At 41.3% G+C, this 19,128-nt stretch overlaps 1 protein-coding gene across 12 annotated transcripts in view; it reads right to left on the bottom strand.

Annotated features, from left to right (window-relative positions):
• CADPS2 (calcium dependent secretion activator 2) overlaps window positions 1-19,128 on the bottom strand; it is a 382,815-nt gene that overhangs the window by 121,176 nt on the left and 242,511 nt on the right. For 7 of the 12 annotated variants that reach the window (XM_045288824.1, XM_030885179.2, XM_045288828.1 and 4 more), the window contains exons 14-16: window positions 7,649-7,712; window positions 3,812-3,935; window positions 1,720-1,740 (exon numbers count right to left, since the gene is read on the bottom strand). In XM_045288824.1, coding sequence (XP_045144759.1) covers window positions 1,720-1,740; window positions 3,812-3,935; window positions 7,649-7,712 — 209 coding nt within the window. The remainder of the gene's footprint in view (window positions 1-1,719; window positions 1,741-3,811; window positions 3,936-7,648; window positions 7,713-19,128) is intronic. The other 5 variants (XM_045288825.1, XM_045288829.1, XM_030885176.2 and 2 more) reach the window with 1 other exon arrangement.

The raw sequence follows: 19,128 nt of genomic DNA, 5'->3' as shown, positions 1-19,128 counted from the left end.
CCAAAGCATCAGCCACATCCTTCTCCTGGGGAGCAGCTGGTGGATTTGAACTGCTGACCTTTGGATTAACAGCCTCTCTCATGCTTTTACCAGGGCACCTCAGTAGGTAGCCACTGGGTTCTGAGTTCTCTATAAATAGCTACTTACGTGACCAGAGAAAAGCTATCTAAGCCCTCTGTTTTCAGATGTCTGAAGAAGAAATGAATCATAATAGTAGTTACTGCAAATGGTCATTGGGAGGAATAAGTGAGTTGATACATGTAAAGGGAATAGAATTGTGTCTGATGCTTGTTATCATTATTACTACTTTTATTTTTAGAAACAGTAGCTGTGGGTGTTAACTTTTGGCTTGTGTGATGGGTTGAGGTGTTTATCCTAAAAGGCCACTACTTCCTGGGGGACAGACTTGGGGACAGGGTGGCCAGTGGAGAGAATGCGAAAGGGGTGTAGTGCTGGGGATATGGCAGCAGGTCTTACCTCTGCTGCACTTGATAATACCAGCATGACCTTGAGCGGGCTGCTAGCTTCTCCCCAAAGTCACCTTTTATAGAAAGCCCCGGCCTTGAACAGGCTGTTAACTCCTCCTCAACATCAGCTCTCCTAAAAAAAAAAAAAATCTACTTCATAGAGTTGTTCAAGGAGTTAGTGAAGGAGTGGCAAGCTAATTTGTTCCGATGATTTTTCTCCATAAATGTCTTCTTTTTCCCCCTAAAGTGCACTTAACAAACATTGTAGGTGTGTTCTTTCTCATTTCCTGGCCCTGAGTGTTCTGTTGCTGACATTTTCTTGGGTCAAAGACTGGAAAAGAATTGAGGGGGTACATACTGGAAAGAAAAATAAATACTGTTGCTCTTAATGGAAGACTTGTTACCGGCACTACTCCCCCCACCCGGCCCCCAAGTAAATGTGTCTATATCCTTATGTTCAAAGTTTGACTAACTTGAGAAAACTAGAAATCAGAAGGATTTTCACTTGTCTCTTGCATTACTATTATTATTATTTTACAGAATGAACTAATCTCTCCCCTCTCTCTGGAGTGCTGAGTGCCCACGTGATGTCGACAGCTACAGGACTGAGTGCTTGGGACACAACCAGGGAGAAGTCAGGAAGGACACTGCCTACAAGGGGCTGCAGGGGAGATGCATCAGATAAACAGAAAATGGCACAGACAGCTACCCTGATTACCACTCATGGATCCCTGAAAAATTCAGACACCCCAAGAATGCCATCCTTGCGACTTCCCCAGAAAGGAACGGGATAACCTCTGCCCATTCCTGTGATTAACACCTTTCCAAAGTTCAGGACAGGTGACTTCGTATTTAATAGCATTTATGCTTTTTGTTCTCATCTTCCATTCCAGCAGCGACAAAGGAAGATGGCCTCTTTCCTAGTTGTGAAAGCCCTTCGAATATTGGCAACAGCTTCCGAAGAAGACTAGTGCCCATGTTTAAAAATACTGGTGAACATTAATACGGCCTCAGGTTTCTGCTTTGAATTCATAGGGAAAAAATGGTGCTGACCCCTCACAGGAGTAAATGGTCTATAGGTTCCACATAAAGCATTAACAATTGTCCTGGTTAAATCCAAGTATTTTCAGTACTGTAGTGAACAATTATCTAATTAACACACGCTCTGATGAGGAAAGAGCTAGTCATCATATCAAAACATCACATTACCACATTAGAAATGATGGCACATGCATGCACAAACACTAATTACCTGCTTCCTTTTCTGCTGGGCCTAAAACATAAGAAAAGAGAATTTAGGAGAAAAAGCAAAGCTTTGTTGTTCACACAATGCAGAAGGTCAGTGAAAGGGGGAAAATGCGGCTTAGTTCCTATTTTTAACCTAATTTTGATATGATTCTTGGTCTGGCCCTGAGCATAAAGCTAAAAGCACTTTACTTTTTAAGGTAGGTAGGTAGGTAGACAGACAAACAGACAGCTAGATAAATTGATGGAATAAAAAGCCAAGAAGGTTTTCTCATCCAATGAGCAACCATTTAATTTTGCAAAAAGAGAGAGCTTGGTCTTCCTGCTGGTCCGGGAGTCTAGGAGCTGTCTTCTAGAACAATCCCATGATAGACTGGGGTCACAAGAGAAGTGACTCAGAAAGGAAGAGGCGGGAGAGCGTGCCTGCTTGCTTTCCGTGGCCCCTACTGCAGGCCTTGTCTAACACAGACTTGTTCTGGGAAATAACCGAGAGGATAGGGGGACACTGTCTTAGACCAGGTGAACATTTTCACCCAGTTACTTAATCCAAGATACCCAATGGCTGTGAACAAATAAAAGCCCATTCTTTTTCACCCCATATGAAATTGGACCCCAAGACCAAAAAAAAAAAAAAGAAATATAGAGGAATAAACAAAGAAATATATGCATAGTCTTTCAGTATTCTTAGAAAAGGTAACAATGAGAAATATTAAGTAAAATAGTTAAGCATGACTTTATGGAACATTTTATATATTTCTTGTCATTTTTTAAAGGTAGGGTCTATAATATTTGTACAGAAGAATATTATAGTCCACAGACTTTATCTTTCTCTTTCATGAGATTTGAAAGGTCTTTTGTATCTATTATTTATTTATTTTTTATAAATTCTTCCAAGCACGAACATTATGTACATGAGCATTCAAATTGTGGACACCAAGCCGTGCGGGCCTCCCTTCCCCCAACTGGTCTACTAGCCACACAACGTGATATCATAATTAATGATGTTAAACTGGTAACCAAGGAGGTTTCATGTTGTTACTCTTGTGATCTAATATTGGTTGCTATAGTGATGAGATGGCTTTTTTGTTAATCACTCAGGAGGTTGGTTATCTCATGCTTGTTAGTTAGAAAGCTTGACCAGATTTGGAGAGGGAAAAAAAGGAATGATAACCCAGCCAATTAGTGCCAACTTTTTTCATTAGCCAAATTTGGTAGCAGTGTCCTAACATCAACCAATGCATCTCTTTATAATCCACTCAGTGCAACTTCATATTCAACCAGACAAAACTCTCTTTGAATGGACGATTTCATGTTCATTTTTAGACACAGACACCTGGCAGTAACTGCAAACTTTCCCTTCCTACGTTAAGGTGAGGCACAGCACTTCCCCAAGCCAGTTCTATAAAAATCAGAGGAAAGCCTTTTCAGGCCTTTCTTGGTACTTGTCATTATTTCTAAGGATCCTTGCATCAAAGCCCACCATCTGACTTTGCCACAAACTGTAATCTCCTGATCTCCGAACATCTCAAATATCATTTTCCTTAATGAATAAAACCTGGGACAGAGGGGGGAAAATGCACAGTCCTCTCAAGAGATCTCATCTTTCAAATGCATCAATCTATGGCGAGCAATTAAAAGCGGCAGGAAGCTCTCTTTATTTCAGCCCTCACCATAATCAACAAGTTTCCTCCGCGGGCGGGAGGGACGCCGCCGAACAGGAGAGAAAATCCCATCACATGAACAGGGCTACTGGGCAAGAAAGAATACACGGTCCCTCGTTTAAATGTGAGACGTACTTACAGTAATGTCAAAAAATACAACCCATGAAAACACCTCTTGGTTTCCCGAAAACTCAAAATAAGAACAAAGGACAACTTAGGCACGGAGCCTGGGCCTTTCATTCAAGCCCAGTCCCAGGAGGCATATTAAAGCAATGAATAGGGAAAAGCTCTCCCGTGCACCAGCTGAGATTTTAATGAGACATTTCCTTCTGCCACAGGCCAGGTTTGTTCGGAAAGGGAAGGACTTCGCACAGAAAATGCAGTTAATAGGCACCGTGGGCGCCCACTGCCACTTCGGCAATGGCTCAGTGCACTGACCTTCAACTTTGGCATATTCTGTGAGTCTGGTGTAATTGATCAAGGCGGCTTTCTCTAGACACTTTCGGACCACTTTCTTCACTTCTTCCGCCGGTACGGGAGTGGCGATGTCTTTCATCAAAACCTGCCGCATTGGAAGCAGAAGAGAAAATACCGTCAATTAAATAGGAACCAGAAATGATACAAATGGTGCTAGGTCTTACTGGTATCAAAGTGATTTGGGGGCGGGGGTGGGGTCATGTGGGCATAATGGGGCCGCCCTGCACCACTGGTCCCTTCCCCCTCTAATTCTCCCTTCTTGGCTCCTCCCATCTAAGCCTCATTGACGCACACCAGCAGGCCAGGCATCTTTCGGGTGACTGCCCCTGTCCCCCAGGGACTCTGGCCACCATTGGAGCAGCTGGTTCAGACCAGGATTACAGTCCTTGGGACGAGTCATCAACAAAGTTTGTCTTGCACGCCCCCAATTGAAAAGCCTCCCCTCCGTGGAGCCATACACTTGAATACTTTAACAAAAATCCCACTAAGAATAAGCTTCCTTTTGGAGCTTTAAAGAAACCAGCTCCTACTCTGATGAATTAAACTTTTAACTAGTGGGATCTGGACCATTTGTATCATTTCTGCTTGATATTTATTTGACGGCATTTTCTCTTTTGATACTTTGATGTCTTAAGACACAGAGACAGGACGCGTCTTTGTCTCGGTGAAGTAAATGCCTGTGGAGTAGCAGAAACTTCTGAATGGGGTGGGGAAAAAAACCAACTGACTCGTCTTTGGCAAGAGTCAAATATATTGCACCCAGGATTCAAAATGTATTAATGCATTCGAGCACTTAAAAAAAATATTGCTCCTGATCATTTTCCTTAAAACGTTCTCAGTAATAACACTGCGTACATTAAGTTTGAGCCCAATTATTCAAAGTCACATTTCTCCACCTATTTTCCACACTTTGCTTTCCCTTGTTATAATGTATATGGTAGACTGTTAACATAGAATAGGCCAGCCTTTTGTAAGTGCTCTTATTGTGTTAGCTTTTTATCTCTAAAGAAATAGTAAAGAACACAAAAGCATCTAGTTCTCTAGTTGAGGCGTTCTTGCTATATTCTCTCTATATCAGCTTTGGCACTAAGGGTTTGTTTTTTTTAACATTGACTTTTAAAAAAACATTATATTGGGGGCCTGTACAATTCTTATCACAATCCATACATCCATTGTGTGTAGCACATATGTACATTTGTTGCCATCATCATTCTCAAAACATTTGCCTTCTTCTTGAGCCCTTCATATCGGCTCCTCATTTTTCTCCCTCCATCCCTACTCCCCCCTACCCTCATAAACCCTTCAAAATTCATAATTATTATTTTGTCATATGTTACACTGTCTAACATCTAAGGGTTTTTTGTTAGTCACTCACTCAGGCACCAATGATCCTTGATAACATTTTAAGTTTGTTAGGCGAGGTTTTTTTCTTCCCCCCCTGATAGAAACAAAATGGATCATTCTACTAACTTCCTCCTGGGTCAGATCCAGTTATTCTTTTTCATGCACATACATATTTTAAAAATGAACATTTTGATAGGGATTTGATATTTTCATTTGAACCACACGTTAGACCCACTATTCCTTAGGGGAATCCTCATACTCGCACACAGGCATGAGACAGGTACTGTTACTTTTGGGGCGGCACTTCCTTTTAAACTTGAGAACACTTCCATATGCGGACCTATGGACTCTATTAACCGCCCCCCGACCCCCAACCCCATTACAACGTGTCTAAAGAACAGTCGTTTATATCAGAATGTCTATGTCTGATGCACAGGTGAGTGATTGAAACAGTGAGCTCAAACGTGACAGCCAGGGTGAAGATGGAGTGGGATGCGGCAGTGCTATCTTCTGCTATATGTGGGTCACTCAAAGGTGTAGGCATGTAATAACATTGAAGGGCAAGTAATAACACCATTTCATATTACGTAGGAGCTGGGCCTCTCTTTTGGGGTGGGGAGAATTAGGTCCTCTTTCCTCCCTAAAGGCAGGAGTGAGCTGGCAAAAGTGCCTACAAGGAACAAAATCTGCTTCATATTTCCATCCATGTCCACCCAGGGCATGAAGAAAGGCTTTATCTTCTCAGATGTAAGTGAAGAGACAGAAAGATAAGAAGTGGCCCTTAGGGCTTGTCAATTCAGCAGGAGATGCAATTAGTGAGTAGAACTGGGACCAGGTCATTGCTCAACCCTGCCACGTGATAATGCAGGGCATGCTGGGAATCTCCGCTGTGAATGACCACCCCCTCCCTGCTGGACAGGAGCGGCTCCATCATGGGCACCGGGCACGCCCAGGCAGCACGTCGGCCCCATGGTGGAACACGGGTCCCAAAAGTAAGTGACCTTTGAGAACATGATTTTAGTCCTGGCACCATAATGAACAAGATGAAATGTACATTTTGAAACCCCTCCATTACATGTACATAGTTTGAATGCTAGAATAAATTGTAACACATCAGGACTAGCTTCTGTATATATGCTAACATTAGCTGCTACACAAACATTTACTTCCCTAAGACAAAGACCGCTTCCTTTCTCAATGTCTGCATACGTCATAGTACTTTTTGTCAGATCCCAGTATGTAAAAGTTTAATTCATCAGAGTAGGAGCTGGTTTCTTCAATGCTCCAAAAGGAAGCTTATTCTTAGTGGGGTTTTTGTTAAAGTATTCAAGTGCATGGCTCCACAGAGGTGAGGCTTTTCAATTGGGGCGTGTAAGACAAACTTTGTTGATGACTCCTCCCAAGGACTGTAATCCTGATCTGAAACAATTGTAACACAGATAATTACTGAAATATTTCTACCAGGGAGTTCACAGTGATCTTGGCTAAAGCAGGGGATCTCCAGGTCCTGGAAGGATCTGATTTTAATCATCTGTTCTAGCCTTCATCTCCAAATCCTCGAATCACATACGTAGAGAAGGAATATCTCAATGGTGTTTTTTCCATTTTGCTTTTAATCGAGGTGGGCTAGTAAACAACGTAATAACTGAAATTAATGTTGCAGAAAAATAGACCAGAGCAAAGACTCAAAGTCAATAAATCAAGGCCAAAGTAATCAAAGTATGACTTACAGTGAATGCCTAGTCATTTTTTTTTGATTCTGCTAAGGAACAAAAGACCACGCACATCATTTAACCATTAGCATTCATGCAGGACAGGAATCGTTTTATAGAAAGATGCAATAGGTGTTTTTTATTTACAGTTACTGTCACAAAAACAGGAGTGGAGAATGTACATTCATTAAAAAAAAGATTCTTAGCATGGATACAAAATATTGGGTGTTTTGTGTTTGTTTTTTGTTTAACTTATACTTTGGGGAAAGTGAAGTTTTACAATTCTTTTATTCATTTAAGGTAGCACACAAACTAGGACAAAGTGAAATGAAGTCTGAGGTGAATTGTGAGGGACAGCGGTGGGATGCTTCTGGACATGAACACCGCCTTTACAGGCGAGGAAAGGGGGCGGTAAAAGACAATGGTGAATGAAGCCTGCAGGGCAAAGGTAATTATTGGGGATTGAAGAAATCCAAGCCAACTGTGCTATTACATGAAGGGAAAGGAGACAGGCGGTAAACGGGATGGTACCAGGAAGACCCGAAAGTTCATGATGGGAGGCCAGTGCCAGGCTTTGGGAAACAGGGAGAAAGGCATCTGGGTTAAGGGAATGTTTGCGGGTGGTTAGAAAAGGTGAAGGAGTGTTGAAGGCCTGTGGGGAGAAGAACTGGCTACCTACTTCAATACCTAAAGCACACAACAGCGGAAAACACAGTATTTACAAAGTAATGTTCAAACCTACCCTTTCAAGTAACGAAAGTGTAGCTTTTAGAGCACCTTCAGGCCGTCCAAAGGGAAAACAGTATCTTTAAGATCAAAAGAAAAACGCAAGAAGTTAAACACTTAATATTCAAGGCAGTGAAATACTTTCTTGTCTTATGACGTGGCATTTTTTTTTGGTTATTTTAAGATCATTTTTATTGGGAGCTCTTACAGATGTAACAGTCCATAGTTCAATCACAAGCAGTAATGTACAATTGCTACCACAATCGGTTTTAAAATATTTTCTTCCTTCTTTAACTTTAAAAAAAAATCGTTTTATTAGGGGCTCATACAACTCTTATCACATTCTATACATACATCCGTTGTGTAAAACACATTTGTACATTCATTGCCCTCATCATTCTCAAAACACCTGCTCTCCACCTAAGCCCCTGCCATCAGCTCATTTGTCCCCCTCCCTCCCCACTTCCTCTCCCTCATGAACCCTTGATAATTTATAAATTATTATTATTTGTCATATCTTGCCCTGTCTGACGTCTCCCTTCACCCACTTTTCTGTTTTCCATCCCCCAGGGAGTAGGTTATATGTAGATCCTTGCAATCGGTTCCCCCTTTCCAACCCACTCTCCCTCCACACTCCCAGTATCACCACTCACACCACTGGTCCTGAAGGGATCATTGGCCCTGGATTCCCTGTGTTTCCAGTTCCTATCTGTACCAGTGTACATTCTCTGTTCTAGCCAGATTTGTAAGGTAGAATTGGGATCATGATAGTGTCGGGGGGGAGGGGGGGGGAGGAGGAAGCATTTAGGAACTAGAGGAAAGTTGTATGTTTCATCATGGCTATATCACACCCTGACTGGCTCATCTCCTCCCTGAGACCCTTCTGTAAGGGGATATCCAGTGGCCTACAAATGGGCTTTGGGTCTCTACTCCGCACTCCCCCACTCATTCACAATGAACGTCCTGGCACTTTTAAAGAACCACAGTGAGAGGTTAAAATAGTATCAACTCATCCTTGAAGTTTATCTGCTGCTATCGAGTTTAATTGGTAAGTGTTGGACTACTAACCTCAAGGTGGGTAGTTCAATCCTAAGTGCTGGACTACTAACCGCAAGGTGGGTAGTTCAAACCCACCAGCTATTCCATGAGCAAAAGATAAGGCATGCAGCATTAGATAAGGAGCAGCTCCTGTCCAGATTGACACCCCCAGGAAACCTACACAGGGTCGTGGTGAGTCAGAATTGACTCCATGGCTGTCAGAAATAGGGTACAGTTTACTTAGTCTGTGCTCCAAGGCTCTAAAACAATAAAGGGATAAATAGGGATGAAAAAGGTTCTAAAGTTTTGAAGATGCACATATAAAAGAAAAAAACACAAAGTTCCGAGTGGTATGTGAGTAAACCCAAACCCAAGTCATTGCCATCGAATCAACTCCAGCTACAGAACAGACCTGTCTGCTCTGGATTTGAGAGACCATAATCATGATGGAAACAGACAGCCTCATCTTGCTCTTGCAGAGTGACTAGTGGGTTCAAACTGCTGACCATGTGGTTTGCAGCCCATCATGTAATCTCCTATGCTATGATTCCTCCATATTTTCCTTATTGTTATCTACGTTCTCGATAAAATGATTTCCATTTTCTCCTCTCTTTGTGTCGAGTTTAAGATGGACGCATATGCCACCAACACAGAGGAAGTTTTGGACCTTCTCTGTCTGGATATTTGCTGGCCTTCTGTGGTATCGAACACTCAACCTCGCGTCTTTCTCATCGTGGGTAGAACTGCTGCTGTAAGGGAGTAGAATTCTGTGATGGAGAGTGCTGTGCTCTTTGGGGGGCGCAGGTCATCAAGTCTTTCTTCTTCAGAGTTAGAGGGATGGGAGATTTCCACCTCTGACCTTGCGGTTGGCCGCCAAGTGCTTAACCAGTGCAACACCAGCACGCTTTTGTATTTGAGGGATACACAATATTATACTGGTAAGACTGACGCCTCCTGAAATCCGTCAGAGGAGCCTGGGAAAGCGGGTGAGCTCCTTAGCAATTAGCACATGGTGGGAACAGGCTCATTGCTCTTTCGAAGAGAGGACCACTCTCCTTGCTGGAGCATTGGAGGCATTGTCTGGTAAGTGTTGGGCCGTTAACTGTGAGGTCAGCGGTTCAAACCCACCCGCCACTCTGGAGATAGATGAGGCTATCTGTTCCCATAATGATGTATAGCCCCAGAAGTCCTATATAAAAGGGGTGCTAGGTGTCAGAACTGACTAAATGGCAGGAGTGGATTCTTCAGGTGACTCTCCACTTAAAGAGGACAGAATGGCAAGGCTGGAGTCCGCTTGAGGTCTTTTGAGGTTCTGCAACCCTCTGAATCTCCATCCTTTGGCTGCTAAGTAGCCTGCCACTTTGCTCTGACCTTAAAAAGCTCAAAATACAATGCAGACACAAATTGACTTATCTCCATGCTCTTTTCCATGATTCGGGACCCAAATGTTTTGGGCATTTTCTTAGACACGATGGACATTGGGTATTTTTCTTTCATGGCTACTAATGCTTCCCTACCGACATCCATATTTAGGCTCAATTTGTTGTAAGGGACCACATTTTAAAGGGTGTGTGTGTGTGTGTGAAGATTTCTAATTACCAAGCAGTAACTGAATTGACATTAGGATTGTATTTTGGTTTCGTGAAATCATCATCATTCACAGATACATGGAAACACATGTCATCAGAATTTCCTTGCTCAAATTTGTCCTCAGCATAGTGTGTTTATTTTACTGACTGTCAAAATTTCCCTTTGCTTAATCTTGCCTCCATGCAATCTGTCAATCTCTCTCCGCTCCCCATTTGGCCAAAAAAAAAAAGCCACATCCAATTTATTTTGCTGGGAGTTTTCCTGAGCAGTGTGGTGCTTGTTTGAGCACTAACAAATTAGCAAAGTGGCTTTCATCATCTTGTATACCATCAACCTTCATCCATGGTTAAATACAACACAAATTGGGTTCTTGTAGTCCCCACCCCCTGTTTAAATCTTTTCAGTGGATTTGCATAATCCACCAGTGTCTTTCCCATTGTTTATTCCCATTAACCTGTGGGTGACACACACTATGAATGGAATGTTACTGATCCCAGATTGCATCTGGCATTTCAGGCCTTGGAGGCCCACTGGGTATGTTCTGAATTAGCATTAGCTGCCCAAGATGTGCAAAGACTTCAGCACATTTACTGCGTCCAAGTACTCCTGAATCAATAAAGTACAGAAATGACTACACAGATCCTTAATTAATCTTCACAAAACAACTTTTAAAGGAAAGAGATCTTTCTGTTCCGCCTTTCAGGATAAATATTTTGGGATTTTACCAAATTGCCAACTCCATCATGGCAAAGTGGAAAGCACTTCCCTGTCCAATGAAATTCAGCCAAGTTTAATACCTCAGCTCAGTAAACTGGTCACCCCTATTCCCAATTTGGCTAACTAATTACAGATAGATAGAGATGAGCCCTAAAGATGAGCCCTAAAATCAAGCCCCTTTCCCCCTAATTTTTAGAGTTTTATTTTTTATCAAAGTTCTATCTGCACTGACTACAAAATATTCTTCTAAAAGCCTTTTGATAGAAAAATGTAATTCTCCTGCGGCTGTCCTATTCCTTCAAGCACTTTTCTGCCTTCCAGAAAAAAAACTAAAAGTTTTTAACTTTTAGCTGATTTTTTGGTACTTAAAATTTCACATTTCCTAATCACATGATAATAGCTTTATTCTTTTTGATTTGTTTTTTTTTTCAGTTTTATAAATTCTTAGGGACTTCCCAAATGAAAGAGAAGCATGCTTTAAAAAATTTTTCCCTCTTAAACATTTTACTGAGTTGATAGTTCATCTGTTTCCCCAAAGGTTGTTGGTTTGAATCCACCCGGTGGCCCCATGGAAGAACTGCCTGGTATTCTGTTTCTATTAAGATCACAGCCAGGAAAGTCCTGTGGAATTTCCATGAATTGGAATCATCTCTATAACAATACATTTGACTATTTTATTTTAAGAGACAGGTAATGATCTGCACATATTTAAAGTATAACCACTGGTTTACTTTTTGTCGTATATCTTAGTTTGTGTTTCCTAGAAATTTAAATAAGAAGAATCACTGTTTGCAGTGCTGTGAATGACTCAGTTTGGCTCCCCAGCCATATATCATCTTTGTAGCTACTACCAAATGACTCAGCAGGGTTTGCAGAGGGGAGATGCTTGTGGCCCACCAAGGGGATTGGACAGCTTCCTGATCATGTAATTAAGCCACATGGCACCTAACTTGGGGCTATTCAGGCTTGCTAGGCCTAAAATATGGCATCCAGTGGTAGCAAGGTGGATCTCAGGACCATCAAAGAAGAAGTAGCTAGGAGTGGAGCGTGTCCTTTGACCTGAGAGAAGGTATTGAACCTCCTTGATCCAAAAGGGAGGGAGCCGTGACACCAGAAAGAGAAGTGGTGTCAGCTGAGCCAGGGTGTCAGCGGGCAGAAGGCTTCCAGCTCCATTGAGTGAGAAAGCCAAGTGTCTTTGAGGAGGAGGCTGGTGGAGTGGGGGGGTCTCCAGGCATTTGGTGAAGATAAGTCTGTAAATCCCGGGAGTTAGAGTTTAGAACCTTCCGACTGAGGCTTACTGGAAGAACAGGGTGATCTGGGCATGTAATCAGCACAGTTGAAAGAGCTTTTTAACACTTGCCTGGGTGGAGCTCAGGCTAAGTGCACTTAGGGCTGAGAGGTGGAGGGGGCCAGTGGAGAGTCTTTGAGTACAGCCAAGAGGAGACGGTCCTGATCAAAGAACTCTATCTTGAGGATTCTTGGACCTGAATTGTAACCTGTTACTTCCCTAATAAATACTACAACTGGGAGTATGACTTGCGAGTTCTGTTGACCAGTGCAATGAATCACTGAGGCCAGCAGAGAAGTAGAGAGTGTTTGGGGAGCAGCGGTTGGTATAAGAACCAGTAAAAAGGGGGGAGGGGGAAGCCCAGTTTGGAACGGACTGTGGGAGGTAGATGCTCGTCATCCTCCTTCCTCTACCTCCATCTGAAGTTTGTACAAGTATATATAATTTATCTAATTGCTTTTATTCAGCCTACTTGTTGGGTTATTCATTCATGCTCTTGCATGTATCAACAATTCATTCATCTTTATTGCTGAATAGTATTCCATGAATGCAGTACAGTTTTACCATTTCCTCGTCGTCGATGGTCGATGGGACATTTGGCTTGTTTTCCGATCTTGGCTGCTAGGAACACTGTTGCTATCAATATTCATGTGAACTCTTTGATCATTGCCTTTGCTTTCCATGGGGAAATGGCTGAGTCACTGTAGATAGATATTCGATTCTTTTTCTTTTTACTGTGAACTAGGTGAAAGGTGACCGAGCAGATCATCTGTTTTATCTTTATCAACTCATAGACATTTTGCTTCAACTCCCTCATTATCATCCCTCCAACATACCATCACTTCTTCCCAGCACTTCCCAACTCCATTCTGCCTGCTGTCCTAACCCACTGAACTTCCTCTCTGAGTAAATGCTGCCCTCCGGGTCTGGAATGATTGCTTATTTCAACACAGGGGTGACACATTCTGGCCTTCAAGGGTGACTCTGGGCCATTGTCTCAGGGCTTCACTAGTCTCTCTTTGAGAACTCAGTAAGCCTTTCTTTTATGATTTTGAGTTTTGTTCTAATATTTTCTCCTACGATAACCTCGATCTTCTATTGTTCAGAGCAGTTGGTAGTAGTAGCAGTAGTCGACGGGCATGATATCATTCGTCTGGTCTCCGTATTGTGGATACTGGTAGCTAGATAGTCTATCATTCTGCTGAGGTATTGAAATTTTAAAGAAATCAATGACCTAGGTTCCAAAGTGGATTGTACCATTTTGCATTATTACCAACAGTGCACGGGAGTTTAATTTTCTCCACAAGCTTGTCAGCACCTGCTACATTCAGCTTTTTGTTCTTGGTATTTTAAAATTTTATTCATCTAATAATAAGTGTGTAGCAGTACCTTATAGGAGTTTGATTTTTATTACTCTAGTGATGTTCAATATTTTTTCATTTGCGTTTACATTTTTATCTTCTGGCCACATATCTTTGATAAAATGTCTGCTAAAATTCTTCACTCATTTTTTGTCGAGTTGTTTCCATTTTGTTAAGTTCAGTGAAGTTTTTGTGATGTAGATAAAAGTCATTTCTGGAATATGGATTATATAAGCATTTTCCCCACTGATTTGTCTTATCCCCATAGTTCTGTCTTTTTAAGAGTAAAAGCTCTAACAATTTTTTCTTTTATGATCATGAGTTTTGATAATTTATTAAAAGTTGCTACTTAACTTCTTTATTTTTTAGAAATGTATGGCTCAACATTGTTTATTTTTTTTAACATTGGAATAGTCAGTAGTTGCAGCAACATTTATTGAAGAAGGTATATTTTGTCTATTGCTTTTGTATGTTTGTTAAAATCAATTACCATATGTGTGAGGTTTAATTTTTATTTTGGGGCTATCAATACCACACTGTCTTGATTACTGTAGTTTTGTAAATCTTGGGATTAGGAGTATCAGATTTTCAGCATTGTTCTTTTTAAAACTTATTTTGGCTGTGGTAAATCCTGTGAGTTGTCATATGAACTGTGGAGCTAACTAGTACATTTCTACTGTGATTTTGATAGTGGTTTCACTGAATTTACAGGTCAGTTTAAGAACCGACATCTTAACAATATTGAGTTTGCTGACTCATGAACATGGCATATCTTAGATCCCCCCACCCTATGGATCCCCCCACCCCCAAATTTAGATGAGCTTAACCTTCTTTTCCTGCTTTACTGCATTGCGTAGAATATGTAGTGTAAATCTCAATAGACATGGTTAGAATAGCCATCCTTGAATTATTCCTTATCTTGGGTGAAGAACATTTAGTCTTTCACCATTAACTATGATTTTCAGTAGATGCCTTCAGTAAATCAAGGATGTTTTCTTCTATTCCATCTTTGTTGCATGTTGTTTGATTTTATTTTTTAAATCAAGAAGAGACATTGTATGTTGTCATATGTTCTTTATTTTTCTGAGATAATTGTATTAGTTTTATAAAAGAAATTCACCTGGGTGAATTACACGATCGATTGCGATTTGGACAGGAAGTCAACCTTGGCTTGTCGGACATAGCCCATTGCTCAAGAGGTCATGTCCTTCTTACATGGCGGCATTCTTTTTATAGAGACTTGGATTCAACTTGTGACATGGTTCTCTCGAGTTCCTGTATGTATCTTTATGAGGAATGCTCTTTGGGATGTTCCGTTTCTTTATGTCCAGTTTTCTGGAGCAGTTTCCCTGATCTGGTATTATATTGCTTCCTTAAACACGGGGCAGAATCCACCGGGGACATCACCTGGAGTGGAGATTTTCTTTAAGGAACGGTTTTAAGATACAAATGACTCTCCCTAATAGATAGGATTGCTAGCAGTTGGGACGGCAGTGGGTTTGGCTATTTTCCTTTCTGTTTTTTGTTACAGAGACTATCCAGGTTACCTATTTCATGTTGCTTGAAGAGTTTATCAATAGGCATGTGCATTAATTGAGCACTATTGTTTCCAAATCTTTTTGTTTTTGTTTTCGTGTTGCTTTTGGATAGTGTGTATCTTTAACTTTTCCCACTGTCTTCTAGCAACATTAGACACATACCACAACTTAGTTCCATCTTTCCCCAGTTGGCCTTTGCCACATTTTTACCATCCATTTTATTTCTGTACATTGTAAATCTAACACTGAACTATTAGAACTTGTTTTAAGCAGCCAACTATCTTAAAGAGATGAAAATGATGGGAAAAAGTCTTTTATTTTCACCCATGCTTTCTCCAATTCCATCCTCATTAGTGTTTTGTGTAAATCTATTCTCTCCTTCAAGTGTTGCTTTCTTTTAGCCTGAACACCTTCCTTTGATTCTCTTTATAGTTTAGGTTGGTGGATGATGCAATTTGGCTTTTGCATGACTGACAACATTTAAATTTTGTTTGCTTTTGGAAGATTTCTAGGTTCATAGATTTCTGTTGTCTTCCCCCACTTCAAGAAATGAAAGATGCTGCTCCCCTATCTTCTTGCTTGTGATGAGAAATCGATTGTTATTCTTATCCTTGCACCTTCAAAGGTAACCTTCTTTCCCTCTGGCAGTTTAGACGGTCTATTCATTGCTAGTTTTAGCCAAGTTCATTGTCATGTGCCATGCATTATTTTTTACTGTGTGTGTTTGTTCCAAAATACTTGTATGTGGAGGTTTATAGTTTTCATCAAAATTTTGATGTTACATCTTCAAGTATTTTCCTATGTCTCCTCTTTCTTTTCCTTTAAGAACTTCTAAATACAGATAAGGGGCTGCTTTGAGTTTTCCCACAGCTTACTGATCTCGTACTAAGTTTTTCTTTCCATCTTTTTTTGGGTAGTTTCACTTTGGTCAGCGTCTTCAAATTCAGACTTTCTTCTACAGTATCGAATTATCTGCTAATCCCAACTAATATATTTCTAGAAGTTCTCTTTGTTTCTTTTTTTTTACACTTGATATCTCTTTGGTGGCACAATGGTTAAGCGCTCAGCTGCTAACCCAAATGTTGGTGGTTTAAGCCTACCATGTGCTCCTCATAAGAAAATACCTAGAGCTTCGCTCCTGTAAAGATTCTAGGTTAGGAGACCATAAGGAAAAGTTCCATTCTGTCTTCGACGGTCAGGAGGAAATCTTGGGGTCACGTCTGACCACCTTTGGCTATCCACAGGAAAAGGAGACTCCAAGTCCACATCGGCCCAAGGCCAATTGGCACTTCTTTTGCCCCATTTTGACACCAAACCTTCCTCGCACGGTTCTTTATTTCTCCACTGCGCTCAATAACCCACAGCAAAGATCAGGAGTTCTCAAAGACAATGCTCATGATGATGGTGGCCTATTAGAACAGGTGCCAGGTCACCACAAGCCAGAGGCACCAACAATAAGGACATGGCCATTAGTTCACAGCAGCTCATCTTCTTAGCCATCAGCCAACTCTTTCTGGGCTAGTTGTTGGCCTCTGCCTCTAAGGGCCAGGAAGCCCACCTGTCCTTTTGCCTCACTGCCCCCTGTTCTCAGTAGCTTGGCTACTCTGCTCGTCGGCCTCTGCCACTTCTGGCAGGGCTCTCGTAGGTGCTCCACTGGTGGATCGTCTGTCCTGATAGTGCCAGACTTCTTCTGTTCCTGTTTCTGAGATGCCGTTCTTGTTCCCAGTGGAATGGAAAATCTGATCTTCCCCCGAGGTAGAGTCCACTACACCTTATTTGCATGGTCCCATGCAATCATGTGGTGGAAGTTAAAGATCAATTAATAGAATGGTCATAAGCAATTAATTTCACTTTGTCTCAGGTCATTCTGAGTTGGAATCATTGCTGGACACATGACATCATGTAACAATAATTCTTTTCAAATTCTTGTCTCTGGATTCTCTCCTAGTTTCTCAGTCAGTGTTGAGTACGTGGTTTTTAAATCATCTTCTTGGGTCATATTGTTCCTGTTTTTTTGCATGCTTTATATTTATTCATTGAACACTACTGAGCTTTGTTCTAAGATGCACATGTTTGGGAATAACTTGACATAGTTCGTCTGTCGCTGATGTGAGGTGCTGTCAAGTGGACCCTGACTCATGGGGACCCTGTGTGCGCAACAGAAGGAAACACTGCTTGGTCCTGCGCCAGCTCACAATCGTTCCTATTTTTGAGCCCATTGTTGCAGCCACTGTACCAATCTGTTTCCCCATTACTGAGGCGAAGCCTTCTTAAGTACTCTACCTGTGAATTAGAACTTTTCCATTCTGACTGGTTAAAACTGGAACTATTTTTGCATCTGCATTAGCAGTGGAGATTTTCATTACCATTGGAGATTTTCCTTTCAATTGGTTCTTTTCTTTTTTCTTTTTTAAAGATCATTTTATTGGGGCCTCTTACAGTTCTTATAGCAATCCCTACATCTCAATTGGTGGTTTAGCTGACTTTTAACAGTGTCTTCAATCCATTCTCTGAAAAATCCAGCAAGGTGCTACTTTTTCTCTCTTCTTAAATCTGCAAACTGACTGCTTTGGCCGCCTTGACCTCCTGGCTCTGACTCTCCCGTCAGGGAGTCCCGTGGGTCCTAATCAGTGTCCTTTTCCTTGGTCCACAGATGAGGGGGAATTCCACCAAGCAGCCAGCTAGGCCTTACGTAATTTGTCTTGGACTTAATGTTTTGAAAACTATGACTCTACATATTGTTGTGCCCTCCCTTTTAATGACCATTTCTCCCAAGACCAAACATGCTTTGGCACCTCTTATCCTTCTAATATATTTGCACCATCTTTTTAGGTTAGATTTAAACTCAGCATCCATATTATATTACATAACTGTTATTCATATCTGTGACACAGAACAGTCTCTGCTCACTCACTTTCTCAATACATTTTAAAACCACATATATAGAAACTGAGGTTTAAGGTAGCCATACAGTGTTTAGACAGATACATAGCAAGTCCCTATTGCCTCCTCTGAGGGGACTATTAGCTGAGGTTATTGTTCAGTAATTCCATATAAAATTGTTCCAAGCCACATGCATGCAAATGTCAGACATGGTGTAAGACATGGTATTCTTTCATGTAGTCCAATAACAGGAGGGAGATGGAAGTAAATGTATTAGGACTTTTTTTTTTAAACATTAGATTCTGTTGAACTACCTATAAACAGAGAAAAAAATATAAACTATAGGTATCTTTCTCTTTGCAATTGTTGCTTATTACTAGGCACTAATATTTATTGAACAAGGAACAGCATTGTGTACTATGGTTCTTGTTTTCAAACTATGTGAATACAGAACTAAGGATGAAACAATGTACAGTCTATGGGACTGAGAATGTGCGACTTATGGTCAATTCCTACTTGTCTTTTAATGCAGGGTTTCAAAGCAGCTCTGTCCTGCTGACAAAGTAAAATAGGACAGACTGCAACTTTTGCAAATCCTCTAAAATCATGGGAAGCATTACAGGTCAAAGCCCTGGAATTGGAGACTCTGAAGAGGTATTGCAAGCTCTTTCTGGAGGCCATGCTTGATTTAGACTGCATTACTGGCAAGACTGTGGAAAGTCACAAACATTCAGAGTAGTGTGGTCAGCCACTACGTCTGAGGGAGATGCTACCATCTCTGAAGGCCTGCTTTTATGCCATGTACATATGGCCTCACTCTGACATGATGAATCCCTGCTCACAACAAAGTCTTCATCCCAATCACCTTCACTTGCCACACAGCCTTTAAGTCGCAGAAAAGGCTCTGAGCCTTACCTTGCACTAAACTCCAAACCAAACCAAACTCACTGCCACCGAGATTTGATGCTGCCTCTTATTGGTCCTACAGGGCAGGATAGAACTGCCCTGTGAGTGACCGAGAGTGTGACTCTTTATGGGAGTAGAAAGCAAGCCCTACCTTTCTCCCATTTGGCTCTAAAGT

Source organism: Echinops telfairi, unplaced genomic scaffold, assembly GCF_000313985.2.
Source record: "Echinops telfairi isolate 266 unplaced genomic scaffold, ASM31398v2 ScPeMD7_23;HRSCAF=83, whole genome shotgun sequence".
Taxonomy (NCBI): domain Eukaryota; kingdom Metazoa; phylum Chordata; class Mammalia; order Afrosoricida; family Tenrecidae; genus Echinops; species Echinops telfairi.
This window is presented reverse-complemented; position numbering and strand designations above follow the sequence as displayed.